A 20,880-nucleotide genomic window follows, 5' to 3' on the forward strand; every position below is an offset into this window, starting at 1 on the left:
AGAGTTCTGCACCCTCCTAATCTGCAATATGTGATTAATCTCCGAGATCAAAGCCTCAGGGACAGTTGAGGCTCCCTGCACGCAGATTCAGCTTCATGATGCTTGGCTTTAAGTAATTTTGGAGTGAAGAGATTTTCAACTCAGTCTGGGGTGCAGGAAAAAAAGACATTAAGCGCCCAAACCTTCAGTGTTACTCTCCTCAAAAAAGAGAGGTACTGTGTATCTCTTTCTAAAAGGCTTAGGAAAACGCACGTAACAAATGTGCCTCCATGCCAGCAATACAGCACCAAGAGCATCAGATGCAAGGAACCACACTGCAACACCTGAGCCAGGGATTTGGGTGGGTTTCTACACAGTGCCTACACCCTTGGGTAGCACTATCTCATCTTTGGGATGCACCAATCCCCTGCTCTACCCTATTCCCAGCTGATGAGTGTCCTGCCACGGACTGGAGGCCCTCCTTGCACCTTTGAAGGCAGGCAAAGCAGAAGCAGTGTTTCTCCTTCAGTACTAGCACCTTCCTCCCACCTCTCCCCAGCTTCCTTCTTCCCTTTCTTTCCCTTCTGCCAAGGGTGGCTTCCAGCAGACACTGGAGATGCCCCACCACATGGCAGCCACCAATGCATGGAAAACAAGTCCACATGAAATCAATGCACTTATACCCATGTGTATGCTTCTGGCAAACAGCTCAAAAGTTGGGTTGGAAACACAACGGAGTATAAAAAACAACTCTTTCCTGCTGTGAAGTTTCAAAATATTTCAGCAGGCTTTTTCATACTGGTAAAAAGCTGGAGTTATGCATGCAGCAAGGAATGAATGTGGAGCAGCTCTGTGCATGGCTCCAGAGGCAGAAAACTATTCTGTAGTGGTGCAAGTGACTGCTTCATTCCTGATAATCCTGAAATAAGGGGAGGAACTCACCCAGCGAGGGTTTCACAAGGACACTGTGCTCTCCTGGGTACAGGTGCCAAGCACTGGAATGACGAAGGGCAGCAAAGGAGCCAGAAGACGTCAGGCATTCATTGGGCCAGGGTGAGTATGACAATGACTAAGTCATTCTCTCTGGCCAGCCCAAACTCTCACAGCACAGTTAATGGCTATTTGAGAAATGATCTGAAATTGGAGGCAACACTAGTTTCTGGATATTGACTCTCTGAAGCAGCTATGCAAGGAAGACAAGACTGCTTCAGGGTCTGATGCACGCAGTTTAGGACACAAGACCTGCTGGGAGATGGCAATTTATCAATCAGACTTTCCAGGAATCAAAGATACAGAGACCTTGGGGTAAAAGCTGCAATTCCCACCAGCCAACGCCAAACCTCGCTCAGCACTGAAGAGTAGCAGAGTCTCCCCTGCCACCTTCTCCTGACAGCAAACCCAAGAGGGCAGCTGGAGGAACATCATAGATGCAAATATGGCATTAAGGTTTTGGGTGCAGGGGTTTTAAGGCAGGAATCCTGACGAGCCTTTCTGCACACAGACAGCACTCACACCAGTCTGCTATCAGCATTTGTGCCAGTTCACTCAGCTGAGCAACAGTTCCCTCTCCCAGGCTTTCTGGTGGCAAGGACCAGCACCTCGCACACCGGGAGGACACCAGAGAGGGAAAATTGCATCTTCTAAATAGTATCACTAAGTCAAATAATCTCATCAGCTCTGTGGAATCCCAGCCAGGTTCTGAAGCCACAGTAGTTGAGGACAGTGCCGCAGAGCTGCTGCCACGTGGATGACAGAGCCACTTAAAAGCAGAGCACTTGCTTTTCATTTCTTCTCTTCCCAAAATGCCATTGTCAATCCCAATACACTAGGATGACAAAGCCTTGTTTTCACTGGAATATTCCACCAGCAACCACCTTTACACTCCTGTTCCGTGCAGCATTAACAAAGTAAACCAGATCTCAGCCCCAGTGAAATCGGTGTGATTTTTTGCCACTGGCAAATCACTGCTTTACCTCACCTCATTGTCCCAGCTCCTATGCAACAGGGGCACCTGTTTTCTCAACACAATTAACTGTAGCAGCAGGTAACAGCCAACTTAACTCCTGCCAACACGAATGTGCTGGTTTCACCTTGGGACCCACTCCTCTGCTGATAGAGCTCGATATGGCTCCACCAGCATCAATGAGCAATGACAGGGGCAAAGGAAATCACAGATAAGTGAAAACCGACAGCAGCAAACTAAAACACTCCGGTCCTGCTGCAATAGTCGATAGATGATTTAGGTACCAAATCAGCTCTGAACAAGAGGGTAAAGGAAGCCAGCAGGATATGGAATAAAATTTGGCAGCTGCTATTCTGGTGCCAGAAAGTCAGCAGAGCAGGACCACAGCTGGATGGCACCAAGCAGACAGGCAGCTCTGAGGCAGTCAGCTCCCTCCCACACCACTTTACTACCACCTGGAGCCAGCAGCTCTCCTCCACTCTCTCCTCGTGCAGGTGATGTTAGGAAGGGAAGAAACTGGGAATCATTACTTTGACACAACTCTGAAATACTTTCCCCGTGTAGGTACAAAAATGCTCCTATCACAAGAAGTCTAATTTCAGCATATGTGTGCATGAGTGCACAAGGTAAGAACTAAAAATAGAAACACCCTATTTCCATGCATTGAGTCAGCAGGTACAGAAACAGCGTAAACAGTGATTCAGCAGCAGCTCACATGATGCAGAAGGTTGTCCCCTTGCCTTTGCCTCCCCGTCTGAACCCTTCCCACCTGGGCTCGGTCCCTGACTTCCACAGCTCCCAGGAGCAATGCCCAGGTCACGAGGGACTCACTGGCTGCTCAGCTCCCTCGGGAAGGGGTGATGGGGGGTGCCTGCAAACACCCTTTAGGCAAGGTCCAGCTCTCAAAACCATAGAAAATTATACAGCTTCTCCATCTACAGCAGTTTTTCTAGTGCAAAGTCTATACACAACCATAATTAAGTGTTTTGCTATGAAAATAGCTGCATAATCCACATTTTTGCTATTTTTTCATTGAGTTTACCAGCCTTATATCTACAATTCTTAATCATGCAAGCTGGGTACAGAGAGAGGCACAATGTAGAACTATAGTGTATGGTTGCCATCTCTGGTGCAAAGTAGTGCTCTGACTCCATATATACCCTTGATAAATTGCACAAGATGACACCAAGGACATTTTTCAAGTCCTGTGAGATTTGCTACATACACAGCTATGACCTTGTACACATGGTTTCAACAGAGACAAGTTGGTTTTTGTTGGTCCTCACCCCCAAGATTTTCATTAATGTTTGCTGAGAATCCAGAAGGAGAAGCAGATATATGAAAAGGAAAGACTGGAGAGTAGAAACATCATATTTCATTTATGTTACAGTTTCTAAAACCGTAACTTATCTATTCAAGCAGAGAGAATGAAAACATTTCAGAGACTTCCCACTCCAGCTCCCAAGGTCCTGGGGCTAATGTGCTCCTCCTCGCTTTAGCAAACTGTGCTTTCTGCTCCAGGCACCATCTCTCCCCAAGGCACCAGCATTGTGAGGAAAACCTCCAGTCCTGCTATTTAGTGATACTGATGCTCAGTGCCTTATGGCTGTGGCCCCACTCAGCATCACTGCCCCATCCAAGCCAGTGGAGGAGCTGCCAGCAGCATGGGGTTTGCTCCCATGCCCTGCCATCCTGCAATGAAGTCCCCTTGTCTTTGCAAGGCAACCCCAGCTCTTGGCTAGGACAGGGACCAGTGTTGGTCACGCAGGGCTGGCTGGTCCCATGGGTCACCTAGGGAGGTCTGCCTGTAGCTCCCACGGTGCACTTGCCTTTGCTGGAGCTTTCTTTTCTTGCTTTAAGAAAACTGCCTGGTTTTTTACGATCCTCCTCCATGAAAGAAGCTGGTTCAACCAAAAGCACCAAGAGGCGATTTAGCAAAATCCTATCAGCAGGGATGCCCAAACTAGGATGCACCTCCATATAAACCTTAAAAACCTTCCAGGTTTTGTTGTTACTGTTGGTTTTCCAGTCAAAACATGTGGAGCCAGCAACACCACCCCGCAGATGGGAATACTAAGAGCACAGAATGTCCTCTGCATCCACCTCAGGCACAGTCTCACACTGTGCGCTCTGGTCCCCACCGCTGCCCAGGGCGATGCGGGCAGGGCAGAGGGGAGATCATGCCCCATGTTCCCCAGAAATCATGCAGAGATGCTCACACAAAAGTGCAGCCTGTGCAGGGCACACCACAGCCTGGCTCACCACCGCTTACCCGCTAATAAGCCATGCAAAACTGAATAATTATCTAGCCATTAGAATATGGGGACCTGTCATTACAGAGTCATTTTTGTGTCATATGAGGGCTGATAGTCTTTTGAGCGAGCAAGTACTACCTGCTGCCAGCAAGCATTAAAAAAAAAATATCATTGAAGGGTTTCCTTGCACAACTTTGACTTACCCTCACACCATTCCTAGCCAGCATAACGCACCAAGAACAATTAAAGCACACGAGGATTTCAGCTTAATCTCAGAATGGATTAAAGTCCTTTCTACTCTCACCTTGGCACATTCTGAAACCTGGATGATTTGCATTTTGACGTCTAATTGAAATGAGGGTTGGTGCCTGACAGGCCTTAATCTCCTCAAAACCATGGTTGTGCCTACCTCCCCAAAGCAAATATTTATCACAAGTTTCACCTTGAATATAGGTCACAGCATTGCCAAGCAAAGAATCAGAGCTGTTAAAAAACCCTCCAAATTCTGTCTAGGTAAAAAAAAAAAAAAAAAAAGAAGAAAATATTGAAAAGACAGATCTGTTCTCCTGAGCCACAGCAAGGAAAGATTATCACCATTAGCATGAGGGTTATACAGTAGATGAAACAACTGGTTAAAGAAAAAAAGAAAAGGAACTTCTTACAGTGTCATCTTTCATCATTAAATTTTAACAGGAAAAACACTGCGATTTGCTTACTCTGAACATATACGCAATGCAAAGATACCATCTGACATCATCGAGGCGTAACATCACAAGATCAATGGAGACAATTTGCCACACTACTGGAGCAGCTGTAACTCCCTCCCAGACCTGCAGCAATCAAACGAAAGGGTACAGAAATAGTAAGCCATCTGCTTCTTCCTGACCACTGAATCTTGTGCATTCGGCTGACACGAAAGGACTGGGGTTTTGCTCTTTTCCTGCTCGTATGGGCTTCACCAGTGCCATGGAGTTGTTACACTAGTTTAAAAGCCCCTCCCTTGGTAGTGCCGTTTAGTTTGTCCCTGTAAGCCTTAGTGACCACCACAGGACAAACATCTGGAAGCCCTGGTCTCAGTCACGGTTTGCACTGTGAGTGCCCTAAGCAAGGACAGACGAAGCACATGCCTGTGCATCCAGAGAGAGCCCGTCTGGAACAAAGCTTTGCTTTGCAGGCTCCCAGCAAGGCGATACCAGACTCAGTACTCCAGGCTGCCTCCCTTTCATACAGCAGCTGGGTTTTGGGAGCACCAAGGCTGAAGATTTTCCTGTCCTGCTTCTGCATTACAGTGTAATTCTCCCTGCTGCACCCTCCTGAAGGACAGCAGCACTCGTGACGAGCTCAGAAGCCAACAAAGGAGCAAGCTGCACGCAGGCCAAGTACTCCCCTGTGTACAGAAACACCTGGCAGCCTGCTGCCCACTTTCCCAAATACAAATAGGGAGGAGGAAAGGGTGCACAGATATCGTGCAGAGAGTTGTTAAGGTCTATATGAAGCTCCATGTGTGTAAATTAAACATTGGCTCCTATCACCAAGTATGTACAACTTGTAAGCATGAACTACGCAAGACTGTTAACTCTTATTATGAGAGTGAGCAGCTGTAAGAGTTGCTCGGAGGACACAGCAAGCTGCAGAAGAGGCAATCCACTGACGCTTCGTGTTTGCGTGTCTCTGAGCTACAGCACGGCTGCTTTCACCAGGTCCAGAACCACACACCCTGCACTAAGCAATTAACCCAGCATCTCATAAGCCCTTGTTGTCTTCCAGTGCTCTGTGGAGGAAAGAGAAATATTTTCATCACCTTTTTTTATTTATGGCAGCTCAAGAAAGACCTGGAGAACAGTGTGGGCTTCTGAACGAGTGAGCAGGGAGCAGAGTTTGTAACTTAGTTCAAACCCAAACTCCCAGCCAGGGCCCAAACTGCCAAGCTTTGCCTCCGCTTTCACCAGAGCACAAAGAACCTGAAACAGCAAACCTCCTCCAAGACCAGGGAACTCCAGTCCCTGTTCTAGTTCAGTAACTTGCTCTTTGACTAATGAAACCCCATGCTTGGCTGGAGCCCACCAGTGAGGATGCCAGCCTGAGGCAGCACCACACAGCCCATGCCACGCCACAAGCCAAACGGGGCTGCAGGTGAATGCTGGCCACAGGCAGGGGTGCAGGCTAGCAGACCGTGCACTTCCTTGCCCTGAACCTGCAACCTGCTGCGCACCACAGGCTCCTCAACTAAGCTCCATCACCAAGTCCTCACCAAGCTGACACCACGTCTAGCAGATGTGCTCAGGCTGCCAGGAATGAGCTCTGGCCATAAGCTACCTGTGGGTGAGAAAGCTTTTGATACAATTTCACATAAAATATTAATATATTTATTCAATACAAATGCAGTTAGGATGGAGTGGTCAGGCTGTATGAACTGAAGAAATGTTTTGGAACATAACAGGTGCTGAAAGGGGAGGCACAGATTGGTATTAAGACCAATTTCATTTATTGTATACATCATGGATTTGGAAGAACAAGCATCAAGCACCATGATTACATTTACTGATGATTCAGAGTTGTGTGGGCTCCTCGATACACAAGAGGAGGGCAATAAAGTCCCAGACAACTGTGAGCAAGCAAGCACCTCGAGGGATAATTAAATTAATTCAAGCTATGGAAATGCCACAGAACAGGGCTAAAAGATAAAGCAGATAACATAGAAAAGGACTTTGCAGTCAGAGACTGCATGAGACGAACCCAGGCTACCAGCTCCTTTCCATACTTGACCATCACTCCCCATTCCCAGATCAGGTACCCATCACTAACTGCCCGAGCAGCGTTCCCAGGCTAACCAGCTCTGCCTGATGCAAGGCAGCTTGTTGGCAGGACATCACAGCAGGAGCAGAGCCCTTTCCAGGAGATGGGCCCCGACAGCACGTCAGAGCGAGACCAAGGAACACAGAGCATCTGGAGCAGCAACACAAGGAGAACAAGTAAGAAGTGGCAGAGCTGCCCAAGGCCCCGAAGGCAAGATGATGTTAAATTTGATGAGGTTGAGGAAGGGAGCCAAAGGAGGAATAAATAGAGCTAATGAGAAAACAAGGCATGAGCATTCAAAAACCTTTAACACACTGCTAAACAGCAATAAAAAGGCAATTAGAGTTCCGAGATGCACGGAGGGTAATTGCACGCACTATAAATAGGTGATGGGAAGACTGTCCCGCTCAGTAGGATCCAATTCACTTTTGGGGTGACTTCTGTGTGGACAGGAATGTTCTGAAGCTGAGAGAAGAGAGTTTACAGAGAGATGAGATTACAGGAAGGATGTCTATCACACACATCCTTCTGCATGAAATATGTGCCAAGCGCAAGCTTTGCAACAGAGGCTGCAGAGGTCACAGCTTGAGGAACTCCAAATAAAAGTCCAGCAGCAGAGATGCAAAATAGCCTTAGAAAGAAACATCCATTTTATACCAGCCAGCACTGCGTATGGCACCAGAGTCCTGGCAGTTCAGTGGCTGCCACTACCAGTGGAGGAACCCCCTAATCACACTGCTCATCAGCACCCATGCAGACCCTGCCGTGCTCCGCTCCAAATCCTTTCAAAAGCAAGAGCACGCATGCACCTGCAACAGCATTTAACAGCAAGAGGGAGGTTTAAAAGCACAATTCAAATGCCAAATCCACCTCCCCTATCCACCAGCGTGCTCCTTCTGCTCCCTGCCTATCCCTCAGGTGTGCCCGCTCTGCTCCGCAGTGAGAAGCATGACTGCTCTGCACACACATTACCCCTGTGGGGATGCCCATGTCTTGGCCATACAGGCTCATGGCAGCCACTGCAAGCAGTTAACTTTCTGCCTGAAGACCAAGCTCTGGTGCCATTCCCTGCCCAGCCCTCCTTCCCTAGGCCAGCTAAGCTGGAACAAGCACACCAGCTGCCCCAAGGCACTCTGCTGGGCACATGGCTCGGGCTGTGAGGGAACGTGCTGTGAGAGGTCCTGAGGGAGAAGGAACCCTCAGAGCAGATAAAACCCACGAGACCACAGCTGAAGGTAGGGGCAGAGACTTTGCAGCATCATGACCAACATCCGTAAGAGCAGAAGCACCATGAGCAAAAGTCGTACCAGGCAGACCCCTGGCCAATGTAAACCACCACTGCACAATCAACTTGAGTTTTTTGAAGACTACTTCTCTTAAGACAATTAGAGGCTAAAAAAGTACTTTTCGTCTCCATCCTTGCATGGCCCTGGGCTGTGCCCACTGCACTGCAAATGGGAGATGGACAGGCTGAGAGAGTTGGGGTTGTTCAGCCTGGAGAAGAGAAGGTTATGGAGAGACCTTAGAGCAGCCTTCCAGTACGGAAAGGGGCTTCAGGAAAGCTGAGGAGGGGCTCTTGCTCAGAGAGTGCAGGGATAGAATGAGGGGCAAGTTTTGAGCTGAAAGAGGGGAGATTTAGGTTAGACATTAGCAAGAAGTTTTTTACTGTGAGAGCAGGGAGGCACTGGCACAGGATGCCCAGAGAAACTGGGGAAGCCCCAGCCTTGGAGATGTTCAAGGCCAGGTTGGATGCGGTTCTGAGCAACCTGATCCAGTGGGAGGTGTCCCTGTCCATGGCAGGGGAGTTGGAACTGGATGATCTTTGAGGTCCCTTCCAACCCAAACTGTTCTATGATTCTATGAAAAGGAAAATCCAGCCACACTTTAAAGTTGTGAGCAAACCCTCCTTCCTTCCCCAGTTCCTTCACAGATAACCCTCTGGAGGGGGAAACTTTGCAGACTGAAGCACCAAAGGCCCAGAAAAATCAAGGAGCAAAGCTGTCAGTTCCCAGCTCCAAACTCCCTCAGCTAGGCCTGGTGCCCTTCCCTGCTCCTTCCCACCGCAGAGCATCAGAATCGATTCACGCTTGGGAGCTGCTCTGCCCTTGCGAATGACTGAGCACACACAAAGTCTCTGCAGTCCTAACTCCAGCTAGCTCTTGGCTGTGCACCAAAAACCAACCCCGTGCAGCTCAGACAGCTGCACATCCCCAGATAACAGCAGCAGATGGCCTCTGCCTAGAGGTCTTGCTGGCAGAGGGTGGTCTGCGGTGCCAGGAATGGGAGGCACAGCGCTGGCTTTTTCAGCAGCCACCGCTGGCGGGTCACGCAGCCTTGTCCGTGGCTGAAGAAACGCTGGCTGTGCCCTTCCTTCATCCTTGCATTGTCACCATGCAGGTAGAGCAGCTGGCTCCTGCTGCGTCACCCCATTAGCTTCCTTCCGAGGCAGCAATGAGCCTGTCGGCTCTGGTTGCAAGAAGGGTGGGAACCGTCTGCTAGAAGGGAGGGAAAAAATCTAGGGGTGTAGGTAATAAAAGCAAACTCGGCATGTACAATATGCAAAGCATTTGTGCCCTTTTGCTGACTCAGGAAAGCATATTTAGCATCTCGGAGGAAATTTGCCTTTTGCTTGATGTTCTGCTTGTGTGATGCCTGCGTCACCTTCCAGCTGCCTAAATCCTCTGCTGCTGAGGTGCAAGAGCAGCTGGCCCTCCCCACAGCATGCCAGGCAAAAGCTAGTCAGCATCAACAGCAGTCCCAGCAGAACTTCCGAACAGCTTCACTTAACTGCTCCCAAACCATCTCATATTTTCTGTACCTAAAAAATAACTTCTGAAGCCCCTCTCCTTCCAGGCCCCCACTGATGAGATGGATATCCAATGGGAGCTCCGAGTGGCAGGCACAAGGGCTGCACTGGGCTCCTCACAGAAGAGTTTGTCTCCTCCATAGCTACATGCCAAAGTCAGCAAGAGTGAGCCCAGAAACCTCTTCCAAAATGCCTTTGCAGTAACTAGGTTTTCTTGGCCAACTGGCTGGACAGGGCTTCCCCAAATCTCTCCTCAGGACAAGAGCTTGTTTCCAAGCAAAGCACCAGCTGGAAATCAGATGAGTGGTGGAAGGGACAGTGAGGTCATGTACAGAAAAATGCAGTCTATATAAGAGGAAAAAAATAAGTTGTTGACCATAAATCCGCCTCCTCTTTGAACTAACATCACATCTCACTCCAGCGAGTACTGTGCTGTGTTTAGGAGCATTGGTTTAAGTTCCCTCTGGTTACCAAATACCAAACCTCACCAGGGTGCCACCAGCCAGGCAGCTTTTCCCCTCCTGTTCTCAGATTGAGCCTGTAAATTGGTTGATTCCCCAGGCTCCAAAATGACCCGTGAGACTCACACCCACATCCCTCTGAAAACTAGCAAATTGCCACCTCTCTCTCTGAATGGCTCCAGGAAAAGTCCCCCTGTGACATGGAGGTTGGAAAGGCTGCGTGTTGGGGTGCAGGATTTTACCATCTTAAGCACCCCAGTTTGCAGCCACGGCTGCAAACTGGGGTGCTTAAGATGGTAAAATCCTGCACCCCAACACGCAGCCTTCTGTGTCTCAGGGCAATGCTGACTTAGCATCCTCTGGCCTGGTAACGTGATAAATTCCTGAGGGAAGGGAGAAATGCTTTCTCTAGGAATCTGCATGCCCCACACATCTTTCTGATCGCAAACACACATTGCAGCTAATCGACATCAGTGGTTACTACAGACTTAAAGTATGTGCAAACTCTCAGCTCAGCAGGTGCTCAGGATCAAATTCAGAAGCTAGAGATCACACCACTGATGCTCTTCACAAGGCAAAGTTTCAGTAAGACATTTCTTAACAAATAGCTGCTTCTATCAGTGATTCATCTCAGTGTGAGCATGGAAAACAGCCTTTTCTCCCTATTATTCTCCTCCCCTGCAAGGCAATGGGAGCCCACATCCCCTTCAATCCCTGCTGCAAGAGACTGAGCTGAGCCACGCCTCAGGGCTGCGACTGCTTTGGATGCAGGGCTTTCCTCCTGCAGAAGTATGTTAGGCAACAACATCATCTGAAATAAGTACTACTTTTTCACTGCTGAAAAGTTCCTTGAGTTGTTCCTCCCTAAGATTCTTCCTTTGGGTGAAGAAAAACAGCAGGCAATTGGTTTATAGGTACAGGGTCACTCTGCTCCATGCTTGAATGGGATCAGATCTAATTCATACCCAACACTTACCTTAAGTCATCAAGTGTCAATCTAAATCCCAACCAAAACATGAGTTTGGTGGAAACGGGGTCTACAGGTAAAGGCAGAACTGAAGACTGTCTCATCATATTCTAAAGACAAAGAGCGTCCTGCCCTTGGGTGAACATCACCCTTATTTAGCCCATGAGATCAAGACAGGACACTGCTGGACCACTCTGTTTGCCAGGGTATTTATACAAATGCATTGTGGCATCAGCCCAAAGTCCTACCAAAGTCAGTGGGGTTCCTTCAAGACCTGCACACCACATCTCCAATCCCGAAACTTAAACACTGCAGCACCACCAACATCCTTGGGGCTTGTTAAAACATGACTAAATTTAGATTTCATTAAGTCTCTTCATCAAATTCTAACATCTGGGTATGGACAGACGCTCAGCACTTGAGTGGTTGTGGCCACATGGCTGTCCTGAAGCACATGGGTCAAACCATCAAGTCGTGGGGCCCAAGCCACCGAGTTGTGCAGGGGGGCAGTTTTCCATCCCCTCCAGGATGGAAACAGCCTGTACTAACGTCTCCTCACCAGGGTCACTATACACCTCATGCTACTAGAGGTCCAAGCTCACAATCTTACTGTGAGACATACAGGTTTTGAACCATGGCAACCACAAGCATGGCATCGCTTACCCCAAGCTGAATAAACATTTGTATGACATTTTGACTCGGGTATTTACATTCTAGAAAATGTCTGACTTTATCAGCCTGAGCCACAGTCAAACAATACCAAATACTATTACTAAAAGCACCTTTTCAAACAACAGCTTCACATGTTCACATCAAACACTCAGTGACTGCATTTATGTCTGGTTTTTAGGATGATGCTCACCCAATATAGAAGAAACCTGAGGGGCTTTGGTTGGTTTATCCTGCACCCACAAGTCACTTCTTTTAAAGAAAGTGCCAGGTTCGGATGCTCCAGGGTAACAACATAGGGAAACTCCCCAGGAACCTGCTACCTTTTGAACCTCCCCTCTCTCACATTTATGAAGACACAGTTGGACCTCAAAGCATGCCCTATGAGCAGGGTGGACCAGTTATGACCTGCTGGGAGCTAGTGGCACCACTTCCCACGTGGAGCAGCTAAGGCAAGGAGATGAGCTCTGCCTGTCCTCCCGTGCCTGCACGACGCTCTCCATGAGATGAGGAGCAAGGTGCTGCCTTCCCTTGTACCTCAGCTTGCTCTGTTTCCAGGAAGGCAAGATCTTTGAGGGTCACCTGTCAAACCCCACCTCTGAGGAGCCACGCATGCTTTTTTAATTAGCCTTGTTTTTAAAGACACACTAAAATATATGTGATTCTTAGCAGGTGAAACCCTGGCACTGCTGAAGCCACTGGATGAATTCCCATTGACACCAATCAAGCAACAGCTTTATTGATTATACTATATTGATTGGTCTTAACACATTAATCAGATTTGCATAATCAAACAGAAATAGGATGTTTGCCTCATATCCCCCTGGACTAAGGCACTGGCAGTAGCCGTAAGGGGGGTGTACACACACGCTGTAGTAGCAGCGTTGTGATGGCTGGGCTCCTACTGCTAAACCACTAAAAACCAATTAAATCCTTCTCCAGCTAACAAAAAATTATATAGGGAAATGACTTGCTGACCGCTTCCCACTTAGGTGAATGGAGAACGAGCGACTCATCATTCTGCAGAAGGAATTACAAGTTGTGCAAAAGGCAAAGTGTTTCAGGGAGAGTGTCTGGACTACACAAAGCAAGGCCATAAATAATCCTTTCTGGAAACAATGGGCTTTAGCAGCAGTTGGAGCTGCATGATCTGATGAGTCTTCTCCACTCTTAGCTCACAACACCTCTGGCCCAAGAGGTGCCACCCACAATAATTGAATCGTCAGTCTGTGGATCACGAACTGCGAAGTTTTACAATGGTCTATGACAAAGCTCACAGCCTATTTAATTACCTGCATCCCAATCCAATGAGGTGCAAGCATATAAACAGCCGAAGTATGACAAATATTTAATATCTGCTAGAATTAAATTAAGATAAGGCACTGGCAAAATAAATATAAGTTTTTTTGGCTGAAAAGTAACCATTCTCTGCAAAATCCAGACAATTTGAGCACAATGCCAGTATCCTGTGCTCCACGCTGCTAAGGACCACTGCATCTCAGATGTGCCAGACCTTCCTCCCCACAGCAGTACTCTCCCAGCAGCAGTGAAACGCAGGCAGGCTCGTCCTCACATCAGCATTGGCACAGAGCTGACCTGCAGCAGCCCCAACCACGCGCACAGCTCTCCTGTGGTGGCAGTGGCCAATGCCCACATGGAGCCTTCTAAGCGACGAAGGCAGCCCCTGACTACCCCAACTTCCAGGTTTTTATCAGCATGGCACTAAATTATCTTGCAAGATTTACTGAAAGTACAGAGCCATGCACAGGGCGCAGCTCACGCTTGAGACATGCCTGGACCTTTTTAATCATAGAATGGTTTGGATTAGAAGGGACCTCAAAGATTGTCCAGTTCCAGCCCTCCACCATGGGCAGGGACACTTTCCACTAGAGCAGGCTGCTCAAAGCCTCATCCAATCTGGCCCTGAACATCTCCAGGGATGAGGCATCTACAGCTTCTCTGGGCAACCCATGCCAGTGCCTCACCACCCTCACAGTAAAAAATTTCCTCCTAACATCTAATCTAGACCACCCCTCTCCCAGCTTAAAATCATTACCCCTCGACCTATCCCTGCACTCTGTTAAACAGCACTAAAAAGCAACCCAGGAACAGAGAGAAAACAAGCAGAGCATCATCTTCACTTCTCCTGCAGAGCTGGAAGAAACGCCTCCAAGAGTTTCCTGGGGCCAGCAGGGCAGAATCTGACCACAAAATCACAGTTTGTCCAGCAGAAAGCCACTAAAACAAGTCCCATCACCACCTGTCCCAGAAGAACATCATCTTGGGTTTAAGAGAGAACTTGTGTAAATACAGCGTGAGAGTAACAACACAACCCTTGATAGGGAAGAAGTATGTGCTTATTTGGAAGGCTGCACTAGTTTTACTGTATTCCTAACTGTTATAGGAACTGCACACATGCCAAAATGTCAGAAATTTGATATTTTAAGATGCATTGTAATCGACTGAACAGAGTTTCTGATCCCTCACACCTGTTCTGCATTAAGCACCACATTGAAATCAATCAGCATTCAGCAAAGCACAAGCTTAAGTGCTTTGCTGAATTTGACTGAGAATTTTGCTAATGCACCCAACGTCATCCCATAGGCTTACACAAGGACCCAAATCACAAGCCACTTCTCCCAGGAGCAGCTCCAGTAATCTGCAACTAAGCTGGAACTTTTTTCATTCCACATTGATCCTGCTGGGAACTGATGTGCTCTCCCACGTGCTGCCTGCCTGCTGCTCCCTCCTTCTGTGGGGAGGAAAAGCAGCGATGGAAAACAGGTGATGGCAAACAGGATTGCAGTGATACAGTTTTATCTCCTACCGACTTCTTCCTGCTTCCCCTTTCCTGACAAGTGTTTTCAAAGAGCTGATAATTATCTAGGGAAGATCTCCCAGTTTATGCTGCTCCGAATGAGCAAACACCGATTCCTTGGTTGCACTGTGCCTTTTGGCTGCCATGCTTTGGAGATATTTAGCAAGAGGGGTAACCCACACCCAGGGGTGCTTCACCTGCATCACTACAGAGCCTTCCACACTGCCTGCCTTCCTCAGGCTACTGGCTGAGCTCTCCTCCCAAAGGCTTCAGACAGTCAGGCTCAAGCAACAAGAGGCACAGGTCATAGAATCATAGAATAACCAAGTTGGAAGAGACCCACTAGATCATCGAGTCCAACCATTCCTATCAAATCGTGTATGGTTGTGTAAGATCATGTACGGTTGTCTCAACGCTACTTCCAACAAGTCAGCATGAGCTAGAGAAAAGACTAAATGCATCCTGGGCAAGCAATTACCAAGCTAAGTGCCATCTGCAGTACTAAAACACGTTGTTCTGAGAGCAGCGGAGCTGGCAAAGCTGCTTTCCTCCTGAGCTGCATTGTGAGGCTGGAGCCTTCAGAGTCCAGCAAGGTGTGAGCTCTGATGGGAGCTTTTCCTCCCAGGCCACACGTTCAGTAGGTCTATTGCTCAGATTCCCCACTGTTTAGCAAGGGTTGCCCACACACTGCCACCTTCCTCCCACGTAGGGTAGGCGATAAATACAAGATCTCCCTGTTTTCACCAAGCTTTTAAGGGACAAGCATCTTGTAGCAACACAGCACAGACAGGTACCTAACAAACCTTTTTCTTTTCTTTTTCTTTTTTTTCTCTCCTTAGGAAACAATGCAAGTGAGAAGAAAATACAAGAACTCACAGATAGCATCATAGATGCGTAGCTACCCAAGCCTTGCTATATAAATGTCAAGATAAACCAGAAGCAGAGGTGTAAGCTTGAACACACTGATCTGAAAAACAAGTTTTACTCTGTTCCTGAAATTTCTGGGATGTCAGCATCAGAAAAATACCAGCTCTGAGTGGCATTTGCTTGAATTCATCTTGAAATCGGAAACAGAGTTTATTATAGGTATAAACAAGCAATTCTGTCATGACCACGTGCAGTGCATACCCTGCTACGCAGTCCATTCACACATTTCCACTGCTCTCTTCCCTCTCAAATACAATTTATCAAACTGCATGTAATTACATTTGTGTTGCAACAGAACCTTAAGTACAGCGTTCTTTTTATTCCAAGGTGGTTCACGAGCACTGTAAAACACCAGGCTGCATTTTCCAGCTCCAAAGCACTACACACAGGCGCTGCTACACCATCGGTACCCACAGCGACCGTGCATCCCAACACCGGAACAGCAGCCCCCAGGGGGCTGGGTAGCAGCCAGCTCCAATACAGCAGTGCTGCTGGACCAAATATAGTGGATTACATACCTCAAAAGCGAGGTACCAACCGGATCTCCAGCCCAGGCAAAAACTTCAGCACTCTGACTGCAACAAGACTGTTTACTGTGTTCAGTTCTGGGCCCCTCACCACAAGGATGTTGAGGCTCTGGAGAGAGTCCAGAGAAGAGCAACAAAGCTGGTGAGGGGGCTGGAGGACAGGCCTTATGAGGAACGGCTGAGAGAGCTGGGGGTGTTTAGCCTGGAGAAGAGGAGGCTGAGGGGAGACCTCATTGCTCTCTACAACTACCTGAAAGGAGGTTGTAGAGAGGAGGGAGCTGGCCTCTTCTCCCAAGTGACAGGGGACAGGACAAGAGGGAATGGCCTCAAGCTCCGCCAGGGGAGGTTCAGGCTGAACATCAGGAAGAAATTTTTCCCCGAAAAGGTCACTGGGCACTGGAACAGGCTGCCCAGAGAGGCGGTTGAGTCACCTTCCATGGAGGTGTTTAAGGGACAGGCGCACGAGGTGCTGAGGGACATGGTTTAGTAACTGATAGGAATGGTTGGACTTGATGATCCAGTGGGTCTTTTCCAACCTGGTGATTCTATGATTCTATGAAAACCAACTGCTTTCTTTTCTGAGAAAATCTGAGATGAAGCTACAGAAGCAGCCCAGGCTCCATGAGCCTGGCATGCAGCCCATCTCAGGCCCTGTGGACCTCCCATGAAGATGGGTTGGTTCTTACCAGGTAACCCAGAGATGCTGGGTTATGCCAGGCAGCTGCTGTGTAGGGTGACAGCCTTGCCAGCAAAGCCATGGTCACCCTGCTTGGGCTGCGCACAGCTGTGGCAGCACCTCCTGGGCTACAGGGGAGAGCTGTGGGCCAAGTGAAGCCAGACCTCCTCCTCCCCACCAGCCCTCGCAGCTGCACAGCTCCACCAAAGCATCTCTGCAGTGGCTGCTCAGCACATCTCTGATGCAGGTGTGGGGGGCTGTGCAGCCCCATGTGAAGGCCCTCACATCTCCAGGGTGCCCATGGGAGGCACTGGATCAAACACCTCATGCTGCAGCCTCTCCTTCTGGCACCAAAAGAGGTGGGAGTACAATCCTATGCGACCGGGCAGCACGCAACTGCAAAATGCAATGCTTGGCGGGGGGGTGTCTGCTTCTCATTTCACCCAGGATGAGACATTTCCCTTGCAAATGGCAAGCTGTGAGGGTGAAGAGGCAAACAACACACATAAAAAGCAGTAGTTTTATATCCACTACCTTGCTGATGGGGAAACTGAGGCAACAGCTCCCACCACAGCGGGACCAAAACCTGGTTTTCTCCCACCTTTCCTCTGAGGAGCAAAATGTATTTGCTCCAACCTGATAAGTCTGGGGGCACCTGGTACTTCCACCCCTACTGAAGGCCAACCAATACGCAAAGTCCATTTCACCTGTCAGAGCCACTGTGACAGACGCTCGGTGCCCAAGAGGGAACGAGTCCCACACTCTCACCTTTTAGTCCCCCTCAAAGAGGAAGGGCAGGCTTTCCCAGAGGGATGCATGAGGAAAGCAGAGGAGCACACCAGAGTCCAGCAACAAACTACGGGCTCCGAACGTCCTTTAACTGATTTTAATAGGAGTCTCGGTTAAGGAAAAAAGGCAAGGACTTACCACCAGGAGCCTGCATGACAACTGAACATAGGGGGATACAGAAGACAAAACCCCAGAATGAATTCACCATTAAGAGGGGGTATTCAATTTAACACATGTTGTCAAGTGAAATTTAGCTTTCCAAATTCCATCTCACCGCTAAGTTGGAGGGCAGACGGTAAGCTCCCAAGACACACCTATTTTAGCTATCTGTATTAAAAAATAACCAGACGCATTTCCCTACATTCATTTCACAGAGATTATTTCCTCCAAAGATCCCATGTAACTTGCTCATTCACTCAAGTATTGCTGCCACTTTATCCTTTCTCTCATTACTCCTCATTTCTTTGCTTCACTTGCACCTTATTCCCCCCCTTTTCTCTTTCCCTCTCCTCTTCCTGTTCTTTCACAGTGCAGTATTTTGATTTCTGGGACTCTGAATCTCCCTTCTTCCCAGACCACTAAGGCACTGCCTGCTCCTTTGGAAAAAACTCTTTTCAATCTCTGGTCACTTTTGTGTTAGAAACACTTGCAGGGCAGCAAAATTAGCAATAACTTAAATTCCATCATCTTTTTCTAACACAAAGAAGCTGAACAGGAAACGACTTAAAATCCACAGTCTACTAAAAAAAGGGTTCTAGGTAAAAACCATGTATTAAATTCCCCAAATCTAGCTATATCTTTAGCTCTGCACTTTGCTCAGCAAACAAAGGCAGATCCTTCAACCTTCCAGCAACACCAGATTGTCCTATATTGCCTTTAAACTACACGCAGTCCGGATACACTTTCCTACCTCCGTATGTTGCAATGACTAATAATAGTCCTGTGGTGTAGCAGAACTGAATGTCGTTTGCATCAATACATCCAGGAGTCTGCCTAATTTGTAAAGATCATCAGTGAACACAGAACAGTACTGAGGCTAAAACCACAGCCTAAGAAACCCAACTGAAAACAGAGAAAGAAATGGGCCAGCTGTTCCAGAGAGCTACGACCCACCACACACCTAACTCTGGCTGCTACAGGGGAAAAAGGTTGGCTGCATCTGGCTGAACTGCACCCGTGACCACAACTCTGAGGAACGTAATTTCTGCCCTGGACCATGAACTCATGCCTCAGCAGTGATGTGAGCTCCAAACCAACTCCTCAGGATAAGGAGCCCGGGAGAAGTGCTCCCACCCAGCCTCTTGCTGGAGCAGCGCACGGCCCTGCTGCGGTGACGCACTTGGGGAGGAAGAGTCAGGATGGTGGCAGCGACTTCCTCGCAAAGCTCTGCTGTCACATTTTGCCGGAAAGCTAGCATTGGGGAGCTCATCACACATAAACACAAGAAGTTGAAACGAGACTCGGTAACTCCCCGCGTCAGTGCCAGCACTCCCAGTTAAGCAAACTCTGCAGCAAGCCTGGAATTGCAAAGTCCCCTTCCAAGAGGCAAGGGCGCGTACCTGGTGTTTTCCAGCAAAGTAACCCATTTCTTTCCCTTTGACAACCTTCGGACAGCCAACATCCCAAACTTCAAGAATCCCAACGTTGCGTAATTAGGAGCAATGCCATATGTCAGTGCGCCAGCTCCGTGCAGGAGACTATGGTAGGGAGCGGCAAGGAAGGGTGGCTGGGGGCTTCCCTGCACCCCGAGACAGGGAAGCTGCCAGCAAACCCCACCTGTGCGGGTCTAAGGTGCCCTGCAGGTTGCCCTTGGGGTGCCTGGGTGGCTGCATGGGGATGTTGGGGAGCAAGAGGATATTTTGGTGAGCATGCAGGGAGACAAGTAAGCAGGGGTAGAAGGATGGTTAGGGGAGTGGGCTGGGGGTGGGCAGACAGGGGGGCTGATGCCAGGAGGGGAGGAGGGGGAGTGATGGTGGGTGATGGGAGAGGATGCGGGGGGGGGGGGCGATGAGGGTCCAGGTGTGGGGGGAGAGATGGGGGGACACGGGGGGAGTGAAAGGGGTCCAGGCAGGGCAGGGAGGGGGGATCAATGGGGGGCTCCGGGGGGGAGGGGTGTGTGTGGAGGGGAGCGATAGGTGAGTCCAGGCAAGGGGAAGGAAGCGATAGGTGGGTCCAGGCAAGAAGTGGGGGGGTGTGCGTAGGGAGAGAGGGGAGCGATAGAGGGGTCAAGGCGGGGGGGGAGCGATATGGGGGTCCAGGCGTGGCGGGGGGAGCGATAGGGGGTCCAGGGGGTGCTGTGGCCGGCGGGGCGGGCGGGGCAGCCGGCGCGGCCGTACCTTCTGCTGCCGGCGGGCCATGTCGGTGGGCTGCTTGGCATTGAAGGGGTAGGCGATGCAGCGCATGACGAAGACGTAGAGCTGCAGCTTCCTCTTCCTCTCCTCCTCCTCCCGCTGCAGCCGCTCCAGCTCGTCCTTCTCCTTCTCGCTGGCCACCGAGGGGCTGGGGCTGGCGGGCCGAGCCGCCCCGCCGCCCCGCCCGCCGGGCTGCAGCCCCGCGCTGCCCCCGCCGCCCCCGGCACCGGCGCCGGGGCCCTCGCCGGGGCGGCTGGGCGAGAGCCGCGCGGCGGCGGGCGCCAGCGGCTCCTTCCCGCTCTCCTCCTCCACCAGCTCCTCCGACTCCTCCTCGCTGGACGACGGGTCCAGCATCGCGGCGGCGGGGCCGGGCTCGGCCGGGGCCGGGCGGGTCGGGGCGCTGCGCCGGCTCGGCGGCCGCTCGGCTCGGCTCTGCCCGCTCGGGCTCCGCTCGCCGCGCCCGCGCGCGCCCCCGCGCCGCCCCGCCCCGGCCCCGCCCCCACCCCCCCCTTCCGCGCGCGGGCGGGCGCTGGCCGCGGTGCTGAACGGAGAGCGCCGGCGGCCGCCCCGCCGCGCATGCCCGCCCGGGGGGAGCCGGAGGGGCGCGGCCGCGCGCGGGGGAGGCGGAGGGGCGGCGCTGCCTGAGGGGGTCCCCGCGGGGGGGGGGCTGCGTCCCCGGTGACCCCACAGCCCCACACAGACACCACTGCATCCCCAGTGTCCCCAGAGCCCCACACAGACAGGACTGTGTCCCCACAGACCCACACAGACAGCACTGCATCCCCAGAGCCCCATACAGACAGCACTGCCTGTCAGTGTCCCCACAGACAGCACTGTGTCCCCAGTGTCCTCACAGACGCTGCCGTGTCCCCAGTGTCCCCAAAGCCCCACACAGA

The 20,880-nt window shown here is 50.2% G+C and overlaps 1 protein-coding gene across 22 annotated transcripts in view; it reads right to left on the reverse strand.

Annotated features, from left to right (window-relative positions):
* Nucleotides 1-20,432, reverse strand: part of CADPS (calcium dependent secretion activator) — a 217,976-nt gene extending 197,544 nt beyond the window's left edge. For 8 of the 22 annotated variants that reach the window (XM_069865970.1, XM_069865969.1, XM_069865972.1 and 5 more), the window contains exon 1: nt 19,970-20,430. In XM_069865970.1, the coding sequence (XP_069722071.1) occupies nt 19,970-20,338 (369 nt within the window). In that variant the 5' untranslated portion in view covers nt 20,339-20,430. Of the gene's footprint in view, nt 1-19,969 lie in introns of all 22 variants that reach the window. The other 14 variants (XM_069865984.1, XM_069865983.1, XM_069865986.1 and 11 more) reach the window with 5 other exon arrangements.
* Nucleotides 20,433-20,880: the final 448 nt, after the last annotated feature.

Source organism: Phaenicophaeus curvirostris, chromosome 11 (assembly GCF_032191515.1).
Source record: "Phaenicophaeus curvirostris isolate KB17595 chromosome 11, BPBGC_Pcur_1.0, whole genome shotgun sequence".
Taxonomy (NCBI): domain Eukaryota; kingdom Metazoa; phylum Chordata; class Aves; order Cuculiformes; family Cuculidae; genus Phaenicophaeus; species Phaenicophaeus curvirostris.